Raw genomic sequence first — 21,402 nt, 5'->3', positions numbered from 1 at the left:
GCAGGTGAGGAAGAATCCCATGTAATGGAGGTACCAGTATGTGATCATAATTTTTATGTATTTGTATGTGAGAATGAAAAACTGTTCTTTACAGAAGACTATCAGTTAATAAATGTCAAAGAAATGAGAGAATTAAAAAGTCACCATTTTGCAACCACCAATGTAATAATTGATTCCGATAAGAACCATCAAACCATGGAGTGAAAGGTTTTTAGGAAACAATATACACACAGTCTCAAATTATCCACAGATGGATTTTCTTGTTACAAAGAAGAAAAGGTAACTCTGTAAGAAAAACCTGTTAGACACCTTCTTAACCAAGCAATGATCCAATTTAGCAACATCAATAATGGGACAACAGCTGTCACATCCCAGGCCTCCAGGTGTGACGCAACAGGAAACATACAATACCACATATGTAGTATTCTTACCACAAAAGTGTTACCCAAATCTATATTAGGAAACTATCAGGAAAATCCAGGAAATAGGACATTCTACAAGAAACTGGCTTGAACGTTTTAAAAATGTTAATGTCAATAAAGACAAAAAAGGAAAAGTGACGATTTAGATTAAAGGAGATGAACTATATGGGTCAAATAAAATGCATGATCCTTGACTGAATCCTAGATCAGGAGGAAGGGACTGCTATGAAAGACATTTTAAAGAACTATTTATTAGAAAACAAATCAATATTAAATTTATTCAGCGTGTAATATTAGTATATTTATTTAGAAAAACGTCCTTATCTTTAGGTGATGAGTAAAGTTTTTACGGCTGAATTACCATGATGATTTCAATTTACTTTCAAATGGTTCAGAAGAGAAAAAAAAAGTATGTATGTGTATGGAGAGAAATCAAGAACACAGCAAAATGATGAAATGTAATAAATCTAGGAAAAAGATGTAGGGATCTTCAGTGTACAACTCGTAAGTTCTCTGTAGGTTGAAGCTGTTTCCAAATGACATGGTGGGGAAAGGAGAGAAGACAGATGGCATACGTCTATGCTCAGTACTTCAGGGCGACATTTCAAAAGGGTTAACAAGGGTAGAGAGTCATTTTCTCTCTCCCTACCCCCACCTGGTACTTACTTTCCTCCTCCTCCTCCTCCTCCTCCTCCTCCTCCTCCTCCTCCTCCTCCTCCTCCTCCTCCTCCGCCCCCTCCCCCTCCCCCTCCCCCTCCTCCTTCTTCTTCTTCTTCTTCTTTTTTTTTTTTAAAGTAATCATGAGTAGCTGTTTTGTATAATCTTAAGCTGGCTTCCCCTTCTAACACAATAGATCTGGACAGCCTCCTCCTAGGAGGCATATACACCAACAGTGGCTTTAGCTGCAGAACTCCTCCTCTTCCCCCACCCCTCTGCAGACCCCAGTGAAATCTTGTGAGAAACACATGATATTGACAGGCAAGAGTTCTGATTGAAGAAGGGATGAGGGCACTGAAGACCTGCCCACTTGGCTCCCTGGGCCTCTAAAGTCACCACCTTAGACCCCCCAACTATTCTTAGGAACACAGCCTAAAAACCACTATAGCAGATGTAATTAGTTCTACTAAGGGCTATTGACAAAATGAAAGAAAATAAGAGCGCTCCCTCTCCCTCCCCCCCCCCCTCTCTCTCTCTCTCTCTCTCTCTCTTTCTCTCCTGTGCCTTTCCTCTCTAGCTCATGTGCCCCCTCCCCCATCTCTCTGGAGCACTCCAGCATCTTTCCCCATCTTTCCCCTTCTCTCCCTCTCCTAAGATCCAAGGGCCCCTTCTTTTGCCTCTGTAACTTGTTTTCCAAGCCCACACAGCCTATCCGGCTAACTTTTTCTAACTCTGTGACTTTCTAAATAAACTTCCACTTCTATGAGTGGGAGGGAGGAGGCAGGGGAGGGGAATGAAAGAAAATAAAACCTCAGATAATGCATTTTTTAAAAGTCAACTATAGGTACTGCTGTATATCATTATTATTTTTCTATTCCCTTACAACAGTGTTCTCAATGAAGAATAAGCCATAACTATAAAAGATTAAATTTTGCCTCTAAATGTGCTGAAATAGCACTGATTTCACTGACTTTAGCTTCGAAGTATTTGATAAAAGAAACTGAAGAGGACACAAACAAATGGATAGGCATCCATGGTCATGGATCAGAAGACTTAATATTGTTAAAAGATCAATGCTACCCAAAGTGATTTACAGATTTAATGCAATTCCTATCAAAATCCCAAGTTTCCCCCACTTCCCAAAACAAACAAAAAAAATTCATCCTAAAATTCAGATGGAATCCCAAGGGACTCCAAATAGCCAAAATAATCTTGAAAAAGACGAAGTTGGAGGTCTCACACTTCCTGATTTCAAAACTTATTATAAAGCTACTAATCAAAACAGTGTGATACTGGCATAAAGACAGACATATGGACGAATGAGACAGAAAGCCATAAAATAAATCCTCACATACAGAGTCAAACAATTTTAGACAATCGTGCCAAGACCATCCCATGGAGAGACTTTTCAACAAATTTTGAGATAACTGGATAGCCAGAAACAAAAAAGTAGAGTTGAACTTTTACCTTACCCCATCTATATATAGAAAAGGCTAATATGGAAAGTGTCCCCTCGGGAGTTCGACTGGAAGATCAGGAGTTCAATCGCTCACTGTGACATGCACTGACTACCAGGGGGTGGTGTGAAACGAAGGAAGGCCCCAGCCAGCAGCAGGGGAAGGGAGGCCCTGGTCAGAAGCTCGTCACCAGGGAAGGGAGACCTGGCTGGCAGCAAGCAGCCGAGGAAAGGAGACCACAGCTGGCAGTCAGAAGACCCCGATCAGCCCTGATTGCCAGCCAGGCCTAGGGACCCTATCCATGCACAAATTTCATGCACCAGGCCTCTAGTGTACAAACATCAATGCAAAATGGATCAAAGACCTAAGTAGGCTAAAATTATAAAGTACTCAGAAGAAAACACAGGGTAAATCTTCATGACATTAAATTTGGCAATGATTTATTGGCTATAAAATAAATAAAAGCAGAGATAATAAAAGTTAAAATAGATAATTTGGACTACATCAAAATTAAAAACTTCTAAACTAAAATAATCAACCGAGTAAAAAGGCACTGTAAGAAATGGGTGAAAATATATACAAATCATATATCTCAAAAGGTTTATATAACTTTTATACAAAATATACAGAAGATTTCTATAACTCAACAACAAAAGAACAAACAACCTAATTAAAAAATAGGAAGTACAAATGGCCAGCAAGCACATGAAAAGAAGCCTAACATCACTAATCATTAGGGAAATGTGAATCAAAACCACAGTGAGCTGACCTCACCCATCAGGTGACTACTATCAAAAAAGTAGAAAGTAACAAGTGCTAGCAAAGATGTGGAGAAATTGGAACCTCTGTGCACAGCTGGCTGAAATGTAAAATGGTGGAGCTGCTATAGAAAACACTATGGCAATTCCTCAAAGAAATAAAATTGGAATGACCACATAAAACAATAATTCCACTTCCAAGTATAGACCCAAAAAAATCAAAAGCAGGGACTCCAAAGAGATATTTATACCTCCGTGTTCAGAGCAGCACTATTCACCACAGCCAAAAGATAGAAGCAGCCCAAGTTTCCTTCAACAAATCAATGAAGAAGCAAAATGTGCTATATCCATACAATGGAATATTATTCAGCTTAAAGAGGAAGGAAATTCTGACACGTGGAAATGCAGATGGACCTTGAGAACATTATGCTAAGTGAAATAAGCCAGTCACAAAAAGACAAATACTGTATGCTTCCACCTAGCTGAGATACCTAGGGTAGTCAAATTCAGAAAAAGCAGGGCAAGGGCTGGAGAAGGGGGAAATGAAGAGCTGTTGTTTGATGGGTACAGAGTTTCAGTTTTGCATGATAAAAAGAGTTTGGAGATTGGTTGCACAACAATATGAATATACTTAACACTAGTGAGCTTAAAAATTATTAAAGTGGTAAATTTTATGTACCTGAAGCCCACAAAACCATCTCGGGGTCTTTGTGTTATCTTTCTCAGATGGTATGTGTATCTTACCACTATTTTTTAAAAAAACACACACAACTTTTAATACTTAAAAAAAAAAAAAAAAAAAAAAAAAAAAGCATTTGATGAACGCAGAAGGAAGAGAGCCATCCTGGGCTAGCTGAGGCTAAATCTGGTTGATTTTTCTTAACAAGGACCCGAATGTCACTGGGTTTGGCAAAGAAGGGCAGATAATTACTGAAACAGCATCAAACGAGGGAAGATTTGGTAAAAACATTTATAATCAGTGTTAACGTCTAAATGCAGAGTTCTCACACATGCTACCCCTTCAACTTGACACCTGAGACCACAGCAGTTGCACAATGGTCACAACTGCCAACATTCCCTTTAACTCAGCCTATCAAACAGTTCATTCATACATACCTGGTCTTTGCTAGTTTTAAGAACTTTGTATGAGCCAGAAACATGTGTGTCCATTTCATGAAGAGTAGTATTACTATTTACTACTTACTATTTATAGCTTTATAAGTATTTAAAATTTATATGGTATTTATAGCTTACTATTTAATGCACCTCAAACAAAGCTACTTTTTGTCTCAATGTAGTCTCTGAACTTACCTCATGTTGATGTGGAAAGAATTATTCTTGTTGACCTCAAAGCCTCCAGACCAAATACAATTGGGAACATCCATTAATCTGACACACAACAACTGATCATAGTCATTCCGAGGCCAATGGAACACCACACTGGAACCAGGAAGGGTAGAAATGTAACCTTCGGGATTGGCTGTTCCCTAAAACACACAGAATCACTGGCTTTGGTCAGCAAGTCAAGACAGTAAATGTTTACTAAGTACCTTCTCTGAGCCTGGCCCTCTGCCAGGAGCTATTTAGGGCAGGAAATGGTTACTCACATCACAGAACTTGGAGGTTGCAGTGGAGATAAGCCATGACATTAAAACTCCCTGTGCTATTAAACACTAGTAATTCTTCAAAAGCAAACTGCTTACCTGTCCCCTGGCAAATTCCCTCTGTGCAAATGCAAGCTTGTGGGATGACTTATTATCTAACAGGTAACGGGGGGCAAAGATGACCATACAGGTGTCAATATATCGACCTCGGCCTTTCTTGACATCAATACCTACAAATAACAAAAACCACTGCCATGAATTAATCAGAAAAAAGATAATTCATGCTCTAACAAAAATAAACAGCCTTCACAATTACTTCGTTTCTTTAAGAAAACAATTATATCACCCAAAGAGGCTGTCAAGCCTTCCAAGAGTGGAATGAAAGCAGCAAGCACACTCAAAGTATTATTCTTCATTCCCATTGAGGCCTTAAAAAGTCTCAGTGGCAGTATCAATATCCCCTTAATTTCTAGCTTCTTCATAAAGTGTGCATCATAATAACAGCAACTAAAAAGCACAGGTGTTCGGTCATAGATACCTTTGGTTTCCATTTATGAAGCTGACTACATTTCTGCTCACATCTGGGACACAAAATTTCCACTAGAGAATTTGCCCCTTTTACAGGATACAGTAGAAATTTCAGATTACTTAATTGGGTTCTGACTACCCTGAACTCAAAGGACTTTTCTCTAGTATTTTCTTTTAGCTCTCGGCCCAAGAATCCAGCAAAAACCAAATGCAAAATATTATAGGATTCATTCATTCATACAATACATGTTTTCAGCACCCACTGTGTACAGGGAGGAAAAGGCAAACAAAACACAGAGCATGGAAAGACAGTCATAATCAATCAGAAGGAAATCTCAAAAACACCCAAAGAAAGAAAAAATAAATAAACAGCATAGAATTAGCTTTAAAAATATGATCGTTTTTTAAAATATGAAACTCAGTGGGATGAACTATTTGTTCATTCACACAATAAATATAGCAACTGGGCTGGACTCTGTTTCTACAAGGATAAAAAATATTTGTAGTACAGATAATGAATATAATAATATTAATTGAACTCTTAATACAAGTTAGGCCCTCTACCAAAGGCTCCACATCGAATTCTCATAACAACCTTATGAGTTAGGTATTTTCATTCTTTCCATTTTACAGATGAGGAAACTAAGGCATGGAAAGCAAGGTCACTTGCCCCAGGTCACACAGCCGCCTGCCTCAGGAGCCCTTGCTCACATCACGACAGGACATGTACAAGGACCCTACTCAGCAGTGAACAAGAGAACCATAAAAAGGAAAGAGACCTTAGGATGTGACAACTAGGTGTCTGGGATGTCCTAACAGAATCCCAATGATAAAGATTCCAATCTGTTCACCCTGTAATTCTTTCGTGCTGGCTTGAAGAATTGGGTGTGTCTTCAGTGTAAGCCTTCAATATAAAAGACTGAGCGAATCTCAAAAACAACCATCTCTGGAACTGTATTTAAGAAATGCTTGGGAACACTGGAGCAGCGAGGTATTCCCTATCACTCATATTTCTGTAACACACAACAAGCATTAATTGTCAGAAACTGACATTATCTTAGCTAGCTGATCTCAACTAATATAAAGTCTGCCCACAAAAGATGTGTCTAATTTGACAATATGAAAAAAATCTACAGTACCAAGACTCAATTTTTGGAGAGAAAAAAAAAAAAAAAGTAGGCTTTTTGTTTCCCTTTTCATCTTAGATTGCTCTGGCAACCCCCCAGGAAATGAATAGCTGATAAGATAAAAATGTACAAAATCCCTCTTTTTGGAGGTACATGTGAGGCCTCCCTGAGCCTGGGACTGTGTTTTTAACTTTCCTGATAGGGAGCTAGTTATCTATTGAACTCTCCAAAAATATTCAAGTAAAAGATTCCACAAATTCTCTTGATATTACATGCCAAGATCTCATGAACCTTAAGAATTATAAAGTCCTATCTTAGCCCACCCCATCTATTGCTTTTTTTGGTATAAAAACAAAATTCAAATCAGTCTTGTCCCTAAAAACATATGTAATTAGTTTTAGTGAATGCTCCCAGCACAGCAATTTTCAAATAGTGTGCCACAAGAATTTTTAAAACGTGCAATACCTGACTACTTAGTCAGGTGCACAGACCCCTTTTCCCCTAGACTGTCAAATTAAAAAATGACAAGTCAACACAACAGCCGTCCAGTATGAATTTCCTATCTTAAACCATAAATAAATAGGTCACATAATAAGAGTTGTATCTTACTGGTCACACTGCATAATAAGGTTGCATCTCATTGGTTAATTCTTGGAACCAAAATCTTTATATACAAGTATAGGTACCTGATTTTTTTTTTTAAGTCACTTTGGAGTGAAAAGAGTGGGCAATTTCTTTTCTTTTCTTTTTTTAATATATATATATATATATATATATATATATATATATATATATATTAATTATTGAATTTTTACAGAGAGGAAGGGAGAGGGATAGAGAGCTAGAAACATCGATGAGAAAGAACCATCGACTAGCTGCCTCCTGCACACCCCCTACCGAGGATGTGCCCACACCAAAGCACATGCCCTTGACCGGAATTGAACCTGGGACCCCTCAGTCCGCAGGCCAACGCTCTAACCACTGAGCCAAACCAGTTTCGGCAAGAGTGGGCAATTTCTTTTTCTTTCTCTTCTTTTTTGTAAATCAATCAAAACTGTATTTTTGTTTTTTACTGGCAAAGAATATATATTTTGGTGTGCGACCGAATTTTAGTAATTAGTCTGTGTGCCAAGCAATGAAGAAAGTTGAAAATCACTGTCCTAGCATATAAGTTTACACATGCTCTCAATGCATAATTCTGATTGGCCAGCTCAATTTGCCTCCCTGAAAGAATTCCGGGATTCCTTAGTACCAGCTGCTAAGAGCTCCATCACCCCACCCGCCATTTGTTCCAACTACAGTTTCTAACCAACCTGCGGGAGCTTACTTTGGAAAGTGTATCAAGGACTAGATACCCCAAAAGAAAACCAAAGCCAGCACGAAACAGCCTTTGTCCGTTCAAGGGGCGGAGCGAACAATGTGAACAAACGTAAAAAGAATGATGCTCAGCTGGAGGATCAAATTAAAGTTTATTTCTTCTCTTAAAAATGTTAATGCCAACTTTAAAGGAGGCAGCCCCAGGACAAGGGAGGATGCTCACAAATTCAGGTTTAAACAACACGGAAAGCAAACTATACTTGGAGGAGACTCTATTACTCATAAAAACTTAAGCACTTAAGTCCTTGAGTCTGCGTGGGCCCCAGAGCAAATCGCTAAATGACACCACCTCAGGCTCTCCTACAACATGACTATTTCTGCCTTTTCCCTATGCAGCCGCTAGGCATATTGTGGCTACTTAAATCCATTAACACTGAATAAAATGAAAAACTCAATTCCTTGGTCGCACTGGCCACATTTCTTAGTAACGTACTCCCAAGTGTTCGGCAGCCACGCGTGGCTAGTGCAAACCAGAACATTTCCCTCATCGCAGAGAGCTCAACGGACAGCACAGTCCTAGATGGTTTTCCAACGTACAACATTGAGTGGTGCTTGGACCCTTGGAAATTATGCACTGAAGGAAGGACGCACAGCTAACATCTTAAACTTGAAGCGTCATTTAAATAATCAAATGTATCTTAGCTCTGCAGAAAACCACTGAGAATTCCAGGTGGCTCTGAGGTCTGTAGGTGCAGTATGCTCCCCCCGTCACCCTCCACCTCTGTAAGCGAAGCTCGTTTAGCGGGCTTCTAATGACTATAACCACCAAGTGCATTTTATTACATTTTCTGCCTCAAATGTGCACACTGCAATCATAATCCCACTCTGACCCAGACTTCCCCTTTGCATCTGGGCAAGTCACTTAACCTCTCCGCTTCAGTTTCAGGGAGAACAATGCTTCTTGCCCGCTTAGGGTTTGCCGGTTTTAATGAATGCGTGGGAAATGCCTGGAGGATGAAAAAGGCATTCTAAGTGTTCCTATTATCCCCACGAAAAACAAGGATTTAAGCCAAACTGATACTTTAAGTTAAACAGAGCCCCAGCCCTCAAAGGGGGCAGTGTTTAGGTAGCTCCTTAGATCCCCAGAATAGATCTGTGCTGACAGCCATCAAGCATTCAGAGGAAAGACATCTAACCCAATGCCAAATGAGAAAGTCAGCACGGGCGGCCGAGCCAAAACCGCATGGCCAGCTTGTGGGCCCAGCCTGAGCTCAGGGGCCAAGGGTCAGATTTCCCCGCTGCCCCCCAGTAACCCACCAATGTTATAGATCAGCCCCGGGCGGTTTCCATGCTGGATGACTTTCAAAGCTCGGACACCACTACCACCATCCAGGGAGAAGCCCTGACACCAGCCCGGCATGCCTTCGGGATGAATCCCCCTTCCGATTCTCATCGTGCAGCTGTGGGGCAGAAAAGCAAAGGTTGATACATTCATCCATAAGCAAGTCTTGTCCACCTGTCCTAATCAGGAAACAGTGCTATCACTAACACCCGAGATTAGCACTCTAATGCTGACTCTTCCTCACTCATGTAATTCCCAAACACAGCGAGGCAGTCACTGCCGATTACCCCATGTCTTACTGGCAGCCACAGTACAACAGTGTGTAAAGTGTATGGACGTCTTCTGCTGAACATTTTAAGACCAAACATTAAGATACTACAAGCATAAGGCATACAGAAAATGCTACAATATCTATTGTTCCTCTGAAAAACAAGGATTTGAGCCAAACTGATACTTTCCTGATTCGGGTGTTTCAAAGGTTCATGAAATACCCTGAACATGGAAGGAAAGTGTGCCCACAATTCTGTACATTCAAGGCAAGCATGTGCAGAAGATGTGGCTAATCGTAAGGTGACCAGATCATCCCGTCCTGATTTTGGGGAAGATTGGAAAGATTCTTTCCAAAAATCGGGACTTTTTTAAAATGCTGCGGGACACGGGGAAAATTGTTGAAAATCGGACTGTCCCGCCCAAAGTGGGACGATTAGCCACTAATGGTACATTCCCTCCATGGTCGGGTACTATTCTAACAGCAAAGCCCTGTTCAGTTGGCCAGTATCTTATCATGGGCCCTGGATCCATCATTCCTGAATGTGTGTTCCAGTTCTGCCCCTAACAAGCAACATAACTTTGGGCAGGTAACTGTCTCTCTCGGAGTCTGTTTCCTCATCTTAAAATAAAGCAGTACTTCCTGCCCTGCCTAATCCACTGGGACGCTGGGAGAATCCAATGAGATGGTCTAGGTAGAAATGCTTTGGGAACTATAAATTCCCTGGATAGAATAAACTGTGACAAATGTCAGGAAGAGTGAGACTGGCTAGTGACATTGCCAAGCGTCTGTACAACCACCATGTGCAGACCCCCGTCAATCCTCTCCTGACCCCAGCAACAACCTACACTTCAGCCCTCCCTGAAAGACACATCTGCAACCACTGGCATGAGGTGCTCCCTAAACCTTCCTCTTAAGCTGGTAGCAAGCATACATCTGCAGATACCAGGTGTATGGCATTTCATGCCCATTTGGATTACTGCTACAAATTAAGACTCCTGTAAAAGGCAGAATGTTCAAACCAAGAACAACAGTGAATTAATGCTCATACCATACATTAGGACATGTCATCTAATCCTCACTATTGTTGCTTTTCCCTGCCTTTAAATGTGCAAGGAGTGCTTGAGATCTTAAATGGCACCTTACATAAAATGGCCTGGCTTGGATTAATGGGGCAGAGACTTTACCAGAGGTCCAGTCACCCCCACACCCACCCCCATGCCAACTCTTCTGCCTGTGCTGAGCTGACAGCAGAAGGGAGCCATGCAGAGCCCAGAACATGTGGGTTTCTCTTCATTGGCAGAGTTGTGAATAGAACTACTTCAACGCACGTAAAATAAAGCTAGCTTTCATTATAAACCTACCAAATGGTTTATTTTCACTATCAAGTAACACAGAAATTAGATCCCAAAGAATCCCATTAGCTCATGGTCCTGCTCCCCTGCCAAGTCGGGATCGTTATCTACGGTACAATTATACTTACACGGATACACTCTAGCCTGTGCTGATTTTTTCCCCTCCCTAGGAACTTATTTCCCCTTCCCATAAATAACTATACTCACAGGTTTGGCTGCTCTTTGTCAGCATAGCAAAATAGGAGGGGGCTCAGGCTCCGGGCCAGCTCATGCTCCTCGAACTGGCCTGCAGCATCTGTCTTTGCGTTGTCCTGTCTGAAGATCAGTGGTAACCCTTTAGGAAGGAGGGAAAAAGTATAATCAGTCCCACCCAGTCTCCCCAAGACAGACATAAATGGTAAAATTAAAATTTTAAAAACAATCAAGGGGGAAAAGAGTGGAAATTGAATTTATTTAGTGGGCTCATTTTATTGTCTAAGAGGATAGTTCTGACCATGACTGAGCACTAATTATGGAAGCAGGAAAGTTCCAGCAGCCCAGACTGTTGATGGAGTTACTTTATTGGCTCCATTTAGTCAGCTGAGCAAAAAACTTGAATTCCCATGGCCAAAGCCAAAGACCCCCTTGAGCAGCCTCTATACTTACCTGTTTTGTTAATCAACCAATACGGAGCAGAAATGAAGATCTTTAGGGATCCTTCTGCTCGACATACAATTCGGATGGTGAGGTTCAGCTGCCGTCGGTTGGTGTCATAGAGACGCATCCTTACCATATAGTTTTGGGTTCCAGGTGGAATGAGCAATTCTTTACAGAGTGGAAAATTCTCGAGTGATACCCCTAAAGGAAATATAAGCTATTATCTTTCTAAGCTCTCACTTTAGTTTGTTAAAATACTCAGCAGTCAAACAAAATTGGATTCCTTTTGGAAAAGTCAGTAACTGTTTCTTACCAGCAAAAAGATCTCGTTAGAATGGCCATTTTCCTCTAGCCAGGGTGAGAATACCTTTGAAGCAAACCTGATGGGCTGGAAGCCACACTGGGGAGTCTGCACTGCATAGTTAGAACGATGAAAATATCAGAAAGCTACCAATAACAGCTAGGAGTATTAGGAGCTTACTAGACATCAGGCCCTGTGCTGGGTAGCTAGTCTACAAAAAAGGCAAGGACAGGGTCAGAGTCAAGGTTTCTGTAGCTGAATGCCTGGCCTTACGTCCCATGGTGCAGGGTGAGCGATTTACCCTCCCTGTGCCTTATCTGCCAACAGGGATAATGACAGTATCTCCATCGCAGGGTCGCCATGAAAGTGGTGGCCCATGGGGAGCAGATTGGGAAGATAGAGTGGTGGTGTGCACAGAGTGGTGGTGGGTGGGAGGACGTTTCCATTCCATCCAGGGGCTCAGAGACATTTGTACTTAAATGTCAGAGCACAGACCTCTTTTCTTTAGGACACCTAGCACTGTACTACTTTTGTGTTCTAATTGAAGTGTAAGTTTATCGCTGTGAGACACAATTTCAATGAGTTTCAGGTTCCTATCTGTATGGGGGTGGCAGCTGTCTCTCTGCCCCAAACGTGCAGCTGTGAAGATCAAATGAGAAGATATAAAAAACTTTAAAAAGATGAATATCTAAGGCATTATTTTTTCAGCATTTCTAGAACAGCATTAAAGAAACATACTTCCTGCCCAAACTCCAGAAGCTCCTCTTTGCTGTAAGTATTAATACTACAAATAGGATGATGACTCTAATGATTCTCTACCTCAAGTTCATTCATCTGAGCGTACTTGATGCATTCAACATTCAATTTCTTCATCAGGAATGGGACAAATAACTCTTGCTTAAGGATTGCATGAGATCATGTGTGTGGAGCACCTGACATAAGGCCTGGCGGACAGTGCATGCTTGGTAAATGTTTTTCCCTCTCCTGAAAAGAGAGGAAGAGACATGATTTGCTCCTTTTATAGCTGGAGAAAGCCTGGTTTGAAAAGATGAAATGACTTCCTATCATCATACATCAAGTGAGCAACATAAGAAAAAAGCCACCATTGAGTGCTTCCTCTGGGAATCTTTTGAATCGGTTCAATTATTTCCTTTTGATAAATTTCTAACTTTGAAGTTTGATGTTTTTTAAACTACACAAATCCTTTAGCTGGTTTACTGATAGTGTATAGGCTTTAATTTCTCCAAAATGTTTACCAAATAGTCACAAAATACTCACTGATATTTTCATAGAATTGCTACCAATGATAATGTGACTAAACGCTTACCCAATTCAATGTTCTGGGCTGTGTCAGCGGTGTGGAGAGCCACCTCTTTGCCAGGTTTCAGAGTCCCATTAATGGGCATTCCTTTAACATAGAAATCCAGTTCACAAGGGAGCAAGTTGCAGATTACCACAGTTGGCAGGAGATAGATGGTATGCCCCGGCTGCCTGAAAATCTGTTTTGCACTATCAGAAAATATGTGTGAGGGCATGTAATCTGGATAATTTTCTTTCTTTATGGCCACACAAAACCTATGAAGACAAAATGGTATAAAAACCACCAATGAACAACTTGAATTTTTTCACCTTAGCCGAATCTGAGAAAGCATAGCATTAAAATGTTTCAGTAGCCGAAACCGGTTTGGCTCAGTGGAAAGAGCATCAGCCTGCGGACTGAAGGGTCCGGGGTTCGATTCCGGTCAAGGACATGTACCTTGGTTGCGGCCACATCCCCAGCAGGGGGTGTGCAAGAGGCAGCTGATCGATGATTCTCTCTCAAAGATGTTTCTAACTCTCTATCCCTCTCTTCCTCTCTGTAAAAAATCGTCAATAAAAAAAAAAAAGTAAAATGATTCAATAATTCAGTAAGATACCCACAATCTAAGTCAGAATAAAATGAATAGATTTTAAATGTTTCACTTGGTGGGCTTTTGACAATTATATGCATACTATAGCTACCACCCAAAACCAGTGATAGAATATTTCTCTCACTCCAGAACATTCCCTCATAACCCTTTCCAATCAAAACCCCTCCCCCATCAGATAAGCGACAATCTCTGAAACTTGTACAGATTAGTGTGCCTGTTCTTGAACTGCATAAAAAGGGAATGGCAGCCCATCCGGTGTGGCTCTGTGGTTAAACATCGACCTATGAACCAGGAGGTCACAGTTCAATTACTGACCAGGGCATGTGCCTGAACTGTGGGCTCAAACGCCAATGGAATGCATGTAAGAGGCAGGGGACCAATGATTCTCTCTCATCACTGATGTTTCTATCTCTCTTTCCCTTTCTCTTCCTCTCTGAAATCAATAAAAGTATTTAAAAAAAAAAAAAAGAACCAAAACTTTAAATAAGCACAACTGAATCATTGAGGGTCCTTAGAGAAAGAATAAAGAAAAAATGCCCACAAATACACATCGCAGAGCCATGCATACCTGAAGAATCTGCTTTTCTCCGTGTCCATGGAATGGCACTCTCGTTTGCTGCTACTAACCTCTGTCGTCTTCACCACGTTTGTCCAGTGGATAGGAGCCTTACAGAAAAACACGCCCAGCCCTTTGGGCCGGGCCTGCAGCCGCCAAGAAGTGAGGTGCAGAGGCACTGCAAAGGAGTCCCCCGGCATGACAGCGGGGAGCACCACGGGCTCTGCCACAGAAATAGGCATTAGCGTTCTCAGGGAGGATCTTCCCCGCAAAGCTGACTTTCTCAGAGTAAAAGGGGGACAGACTATGTCAAAACTCACTGTCCGGAGCTGATGGGCTGTCCAGTCTTAGTTCCATTGGTGTCTCGAGTCTGTTCTTCACAATGAGGGCAGACCGGACAGTGATCACTTTGCGAGCACTGCCTTCCATGGTCACGGCAAAGACCACCCGGACAGGGGGGAGTGCTGAGAACTGTGAAAGAGACATGGAAGTAAAAGAGCATCACTGTGATTCTGAAAATACACAGAAAAAAACAACCATACCAACCAGAATGCCTAAATCACAGCATTTTACTATTACCATAGCTCTTCGGTAAAATTAATAATTAAGCCCTAAGACCACTCAGTTTTGATAGGAATGAAAGCTTATATATATGCACACTTAAAAGAGCTAACTCTAAACATTTCTATAAAAATAGTTAATATATTCAGCCCAGCTGGTGTGGCTCAGTGGTTAAGTGTTGACCTATGAACCAGGAGGTCACATTCCTGGTCAGGGCACATGCCTGGGTTGCAGGCTTGATCCCCAGTGTGGGGTGTACAGGAGGCAGCCGATCAATGATTCTCTCACATCATTGATGTTTCTACCTCTTTCCCTCTCCCTTCCTCTCTGAAATCAATAAAAATATATTCTTTAAAAGTAGTTAATCTATTCAGAAGTGACATCACAAAATGTGTCATTATAAAGAACTTCCCCTGAGAATGGTAATAACCCATCCAGCTGCCCACACTGGTGCTGGAAGTTATCCTCGGTTACAGTGTCGCTGGATCCCGGCACACCAGCCCTTACGTGGAAACGGACCAAGACTCGCCGTCAGCTCTGCCGGAGGGGACTAAAGACCGTGCAAAGCAACGCAAAGTTCAGAAGCACTGAGGCAGGGCTTCGTAAAACATTAAGTGATTTACCTTCTGCGGTATGTTCCACCCAGATTAATATTAAAGTGAGAAAACATTCTTTGAACACTAACAATGGGTTGGGAACTGTCCAAAATACACAAAAGCAGGAGGAAGTCTTCTGAAATTATAACCTGTCTTTGTAAAAGCCAGAGAGTGTATAATAAAGAGTTGTCTACATTGGTATGCCTTTCCCAAGAACAATAACTTTGTTCCTAATGTCATAAAAATTACTCTCTGGGCCCATACACCATTCGCTGACATGCCTATAGAGAAAAGGCCAACATTTGTATTTCAAAGAACTTCAAAAACAAACTTCTCTTTCTTCATAATAACTTTCCAAGTTCCAGTCAATGATCGCTCTTTAATAAACAGTACACTGAGTTTCAGAAACTCAACATAATGGAGGGAAACAATTTATGTTTGGTCTTAGGTCGCAGCCACTACGTTCTTTTTCCATACATTCATTCACACTTTCAGCACACAGTGTGTGCCCCAGAACTCTCTCTTTTTTTTTTTTTTTTAAAGTTTAAAACCCCACATCAGGTAAACCAAAGAGAAGGTTTCTGAAACTATTATTCTCAGCGTGAGTGTCCAGAACATACTGACAATGCTTTTTTATTGGAGAAACAAATGACACCACGTCCAAGCGTCTCATACTGCCAACTATTTTATTAAAAACAAACAGTATGTGAAACCAACCTAATAAACAATAAAATGAAGAGCTCCATGTTTTGAGCCAAGACTTCCAGGAAGCCCAATGAAAAGGCAAACTAGAACTGTCTGGAATGTTTTCAGAGACAACCCCGGGCAATCAGCACCGAGGCGTCCACGGACCCAGCCTACTGACGCTCTGCTCAGCCAAGGCCAATTACAATTGTTTTATTTATTTATTTATTTTTTTTATTGATTTTTTACAGAAAGGAAGGGAGAGAGATAGAGAGATAGAAACATCTATGAGAGAGAAACATCGATCAGCTGCCTCCTGCACACACCCCACTGGGGATGTGCCCACAACCAAGGTATGTGCCCTTGACCGGAATGAACCTGGGACTCTTCAGTCCGTAGGCCGACGCTCTATCCACTGAGCCAAACCGGCCTCGGCCAATTACAATTGTTTTAAATCTTGATCTTAACGCCTCAAATTTCACATTTCAAAACTTACCATCCCTAAGGGAGAAGAAAATTTAAGCAAAAATTAAAAAAAATAATAATAATAATTTTTAGTGTCATCTTATGATGATGTTTCAAAAGCCAAATGGGAAGGAAAAAAGAATCTTACTATCTTTCATTCTTATTTACCCTCACGACCCCAAATCTATGAAATAGGTATAGCCATACAAGGGTTAATTTATATTTTAACTTAGAAAGAAAAGGAGACATTGGCCCCAAACATTTGTTTTTTTCTTTCTGTTGCCTGTAATATTCATTCTCACGTAACAAATTAGGTGAAATATTTTCTTGCACATTTTTAGAAAATGAGGTAATCATCAACAGAAAAGCAGAAAGATAAATTCCAATCACTTATATGTCATAAAGTATCTGATCATTAAGAAATAAACATCTACTTATGGTTCAGGCAGTGTCAACACTCATACACACAGTGACATAGGACAATCATACTCACATAGACCTGGGGATGGATAATATTTGTTCTGCTGCTTGGGCTGCCAATCTAAGAAAGATTCCAAAAGTCAGAGTCAGTGCAGACCTAAGATTAGGGGTGTCGAACTCAATCAGAGAAGGGGCCAAAATCTAAAATCCAGCCTAAATCGAGGGCCGAATGGTTTACTGAACAGTCATAAACTGTCATTGTGATGGAAACGCAGCGGAGTGCAGTGATGACAGCGCGGTGCGGGCCACATTGCAAGGCCTGGCGGGACGGATTTGGCCCGCGGGCCTTGTGTTTGACACATGTGCCTAAGATCATAGGCATCATTAAGTTCAATAGCAATGAAATCTGCTTGAAAGAGTGGTGTTTGCAAATACCCTTAGCAAAGTATGGTCTATTATTAAGAGAAAGCATCTTAACTTAGAAGGCCTGGGGAAGACCTAGCCGGTTTGGCTCAGTGGACAGAGTGTTGGCCTGGAGACCGAGGGCTCAGGGTTCAATTCTGGTCAAGGGCACATGCCCAGGTTGTGAGCTCAATCCCAGTAGAGGACGTGCAGGAGGCAGCTGATCAGTGATTCTCTCATCGTTGATGTTACTATCTCTCCCTCTCCCTTCCTCTCTGAAATCAATAAAAACATATTTTAAAAAGGAGGAGGAGGTATGGGGAAAACAGCCCTCATTTTACTACCACTCCATCTGAAGACACAAATTTCCAGGACATATCCATGCAATAGAAAGGTATCTCTTGGGGGAATTAGTTCTTTCATTATCAGACAAGAAATTAGGCAGAAAATTAATCTTGAAAGAAAATGTCCTTTCCTAAGAAACCTGGGGCACAAGAGAGGATGAGTAGAAAGAACAGGGTTTCTCTATGAAAAGAGCAGGACGAAAGCCACAATCTCTGCAAATCTGCACTTTCCCACTCATCACTGGCTAACTACCAATGAGGGAGTCATCCTGGGAGGCATGTCCGAGTCCTGAGCAAGAGCACCATGGCGAACACAGGGGCTGGGAGGCCAGCCTCCTCTGCACACTCTAGTGAGGGATGCTACCTGCATCATCCCCAGGCTGGTCCCTCCTAGCCCTAGAGCTGAAGGCTGGGGTCAAGTTCGAGCAAGGATGTGTGGAGGGTCTGTGATCAGATAAACAGCAGCGAATAGCTGTCTTTATGCTAGAGAAGAGAAGCTGGAGAAAAGGAACTAGACTGATCAAGGATCAGCACTGTAAGAAATTGAAAGAAGACAGTAATGGAGGAAGCATAACAGCATGTGAAAGAAAGGCAACACATGTTCGGCAGACCAGCAAACTGCCAGGTGGGCCAGCTGCGTATGAAATGGGTCTGCACGGGTGAGGTAACATGCATTAAAGTCACTTCTATTTACTTATTATTTTTCATTAAAATCACTTTTAGATCCTGTGGGGGTTTTTTGTTTGTTTTTTTTCTGAAATTATCCATTGGCTAGCTCATCTAAATATTGATTATCAGTGTCGATGATGGCCTGATATAATCTTACATCTTCCTAGAGCTTGTGTCAATGAAGAACAGAACCCTTTACTAGAGCAAGGCTTTCCACTGTGTGAGGGCCTGGCTTTACGGGAGTGCGGCCAGGACACAGTGCACACCCAGTCCCCCATCACACACCGTAGAGGAAGATGAATTCTTATCTGGCGCTGCGTATCGGAAAAAGGTCCCAACTTTGTCCACAGACACGGGGCTCACTTGCTCCCAGCCATTTACTCTCACTTGCAGTTGGTGAATCCGGAGGTCATGGGTGTGTCTGTCAGGCAGGACACGGAAAAAGACATTAAGCACAAGCTTCAAAAGCAAAGAAAAGCAGAAGCAAAGACTCAAACCCGATTTACTATCTAGTGACATAAAAACCCAGCTGCCCAAGCCTTGTGGTGATTACCTAATGCAAGAGAAATCAAGAGAACATAGTAACTTGGTTTTACATTTAAAACTGCAGACTTATAAAGCTGGGGCAAGCATAGCATTTGTCCTCCCTTTGTATGAACCGCACAAACCCTCCACTCTAACCCCAGGCCCTGGCCCACCAACCCCACCCAAGCTTTTACAAAATGGTGACATTAGCTACAACCATTTCTGCGGGGCAGTAAAAATGCTCTACTAGCAAGCTGATCGCCAACCATACTTTGGAAATGCATGACACGACATTTCCTCTGGGTTCTTTTGCTGAATACCCTACTTCTCTTAGACACACACTCGGTCGTTTGGCTCCAGTCCTACAGGCCACAGACAGGTTAGGTGTTTTCAGGCAGAAGGCTTGGCTAAAACAGCAGAAGGCAGTGGGCAGAACAGGAGGAGCAGGAGGAAATTGCACATTTAATTCTATTTTAGGTTTCGCCTAATTCAAGCCAGAAGCCTAAAATGGGGAACTGGATTTGAGGCCGACAGGAAGGAGGGAGGCAGGGAGTGGGCATGGTGTGCCAAAGGGGGGAAAGCCAGAAAAGGCATTTATTTTGATTAATTCAAGCAGAACAGTGGGACTTGAAATGCGTTACAAAACGTGGAAACGAAAACAGAAATGATAGAGGGGTCACACCCCTTCTGATATGACAGAGGCAGTGCTTATTAAGACAGACAGCCAACAGTTCATAATTAGCCTCTTCAGGAACTCTGTGGAACAGGACAATGCTCACCACTCAGCCCTGGAGATGCTAACGTGGCTTTCAGGTACATGCACCCTCCTTAGGGATTTTTTTAAGCCCTATTTTTCCTGAACAATCACTGGGGCCCACAGGTTCAGACATGTGCCCCAGGGAGAAATCTGTGCCGGTAGAAAGCTGTGCAAAGGGATGAAGTATCTGACTTAGGAGCAGGTCTGCACACAAAGACTTAGAGCATCATGAAAGCATAGGTGGAAGCCAGTCTCCCACACTTCAGCTCAGCTTGCAAACAGATATGAGGCTGAAATCTTAGCCTATTCACTGGACAGCCTTTCCACTTAACAATGTCTGCAAACACAAGAACACTTTGTTAGATATTCTGTGACCTCTCGCTAACAAGCCACAATCATTTCTAGCGTTCGCTCCAGTGCTAGTGGCCTCCCTAAACGAGTGGTTCCAATCCCCCTCAGCAGCCATGTGCCTCCTCATTCGGCTCTGCTTCCTGGAAGCACCTGCCTGCGCAAAGTGCTATGTGGCACATATGTGTCTTAAAACTGAAAAAGACATGTTTGCACCATGTCACCAGCGCATCATGAAAACCAGGCTGGGAGGCAATGAACTTGAGTGTTATGCTCTGTCAATCCTTCAACCAAATTATGTGAAGCATGCATGTCAAACAAAAAGATAATTAATGGGGGGAAACTTTATTTCCAAGATAGTAAGAAAGTCATTATATTTTTTTAAAAGGAAAGGAACCACTAATTTTTAAAAATATCTTTTAAAAATAAATCATTAAAATCTTTAACAAAGGAAGATGAGTAGGCGAAACACTAGGAACAATCATATCATATAAACATTTTTTTAGGAAAAGAATGAATCATACTTTACCTGTGCCTTAGCTTTCCTCGGGCTTCAAATTCAAAGGGAATCTCTTCACCTGTGAGGACTTCCCGCCACTCGCTGACCTTGTGTGTGTCATCGAGAAACGTCCCGTCCCCTTCTGGAACTCCCCCTGGACTCCCGCTGTGCGACAGTGCAGCCCTGGAATCAAATCAGACAATGCCAGCCTGTCCCTGTCTCCCAGCTCCTCCTCACTCGGAGCTGGAGCTGGGAACAGAAACCCTCCCGGAACGCGATTCACAGCAATAAGGCCGCATAATCTGGCTCCAAAGGATGACCTAAAAGGTCAGTAACTAAAGGTATATCTTCACGATCAAACGCAGCTCATGTGACACTTTAGAAGCAGCTGAGAGCTATAGTACACAGTCACCTGCCTCAGCAGTAGAGCTGCTACATAAGTGCTATGTAAAGTGAGTCGTGACTTTTAAAAGTCGGTTTTAAGTGACTACCAAGAACTTAGCAGGCCTGCACTGTGTTTAAAAAACAAAAACTGTCTCCTGTAAGGCATTATCATACTGCGCGGAGGCAGGAAAATATGGTTTCCAACCAGTTGATGCTGTTACTCGTTGTGTGTTCTCATTTCCTAGGCTGGAGAGATCAGCGTGGATTTGGAAACTCCAGCCAGGGTCTGAACGGGCTGAAAGCTGCTAAAGGACCTTCTCACTTGGCTTAGGTAAATTCTCACTGGTTCTCCAAACTCCACCCATTCCATCTGGATCGAAGTGTGCATTAGGTTGGAAAGTGATTCTTGGGGGGATGAGGGGATGGAGAGAAAAGATGGGATGACTTTTCTTTCATGCTTCCCACTCTCAGCCTTAATTTGCCGGACTGACTTTAACGTAATGTCTACCA

At 42.0% G+C, this 21,402-nt stretch overlaps 1 protein-coding gene across 15 annotated transcripts in view; it reads right to left on the bottom strand.

Moving 5' to 3' along the window:
• The window catches only part of VPS13D (vacuolar protein sorting 13 homolog D), a 218,683-nt gene that overhangs the window by 104,430 nt on the left and 92,851 nt on the right, over window positions 1-21,402 (bottom strand). For 11 of the 15 annotated variants that reach the window (XM_045570624.1, XM_036460898.2, XM_036460896.2 and 8 more), the window contains 11 exons: window positions 20,539-20,691; window positions 18,665-18,800; window positions 17,038-17,085; window positions 14,559-14,709; window positions 14,251-14,461; window positions 13,100-13,347; window positions 11,481-11,672; window positions 11,043-11,169; window positions 9,188-9,330; window positions 4,998-5,128; window positions 4,606-4,781 (listed from right to left, as the gene is read on the bottom strand). In XM_045570624.1, the coding sequence (XP_045426580.1) occupies window positions 4,606-4,781; window positions 4,998-5,128; window positions 9,188-9,330; window positions 11,043-11,169; window positions 11,481-11,672; window positions 13,100-13,347; window positions 14,251-14,461; window positions 14,559-14,709; window positions 17,038-17,085; window positions 18,665-18,800; window positions 20,539-20,691 (1,716 nt within the window). The remainder of the gene's footprint in view (window positions 1-4,605; window positions 4,782-4,997; window positions 5,129-9,187; window positions 9,331-11,042; window positions 11,170-11,480; window positions 11,673-13,099; window positions 13,348-14,250; window positions 14,462-14,558; window positions 14,710-17,037; window positions 17,086-18,664; window positions 18,801-20,538; window positions 20,692-21,402) is intronic. The other 4 variants (XM_045570628.1, XM_036460902.2, XM_045570629.1 and 1 more) reach the window with 2 other exon arrangements.

The sequence above is a fragment of the Pipistrellus kuhlii genome, unplaced genomic scaffold (genome assembly GCF_014108245.1).
Source record: "Pipistrellus kuhlii isolate mPipKuh1 unplaced genomic scaffold, mPipKuh1.p scaffold_m20_p_34, whole genome shotgun sequence".
Taxonomy (NCBI): domain Eukaryota; kingdom Metazoa; phylum Chordata; class Mammalia; order Chiroptera; family Vespertilionidae; genus Pipistrellus; species Pipistrellus kuhlii.
Note: the sequence above shows the minus strand (reverse complement) of the source record. Positions and strands in the feature narration are given on the sequence as shown.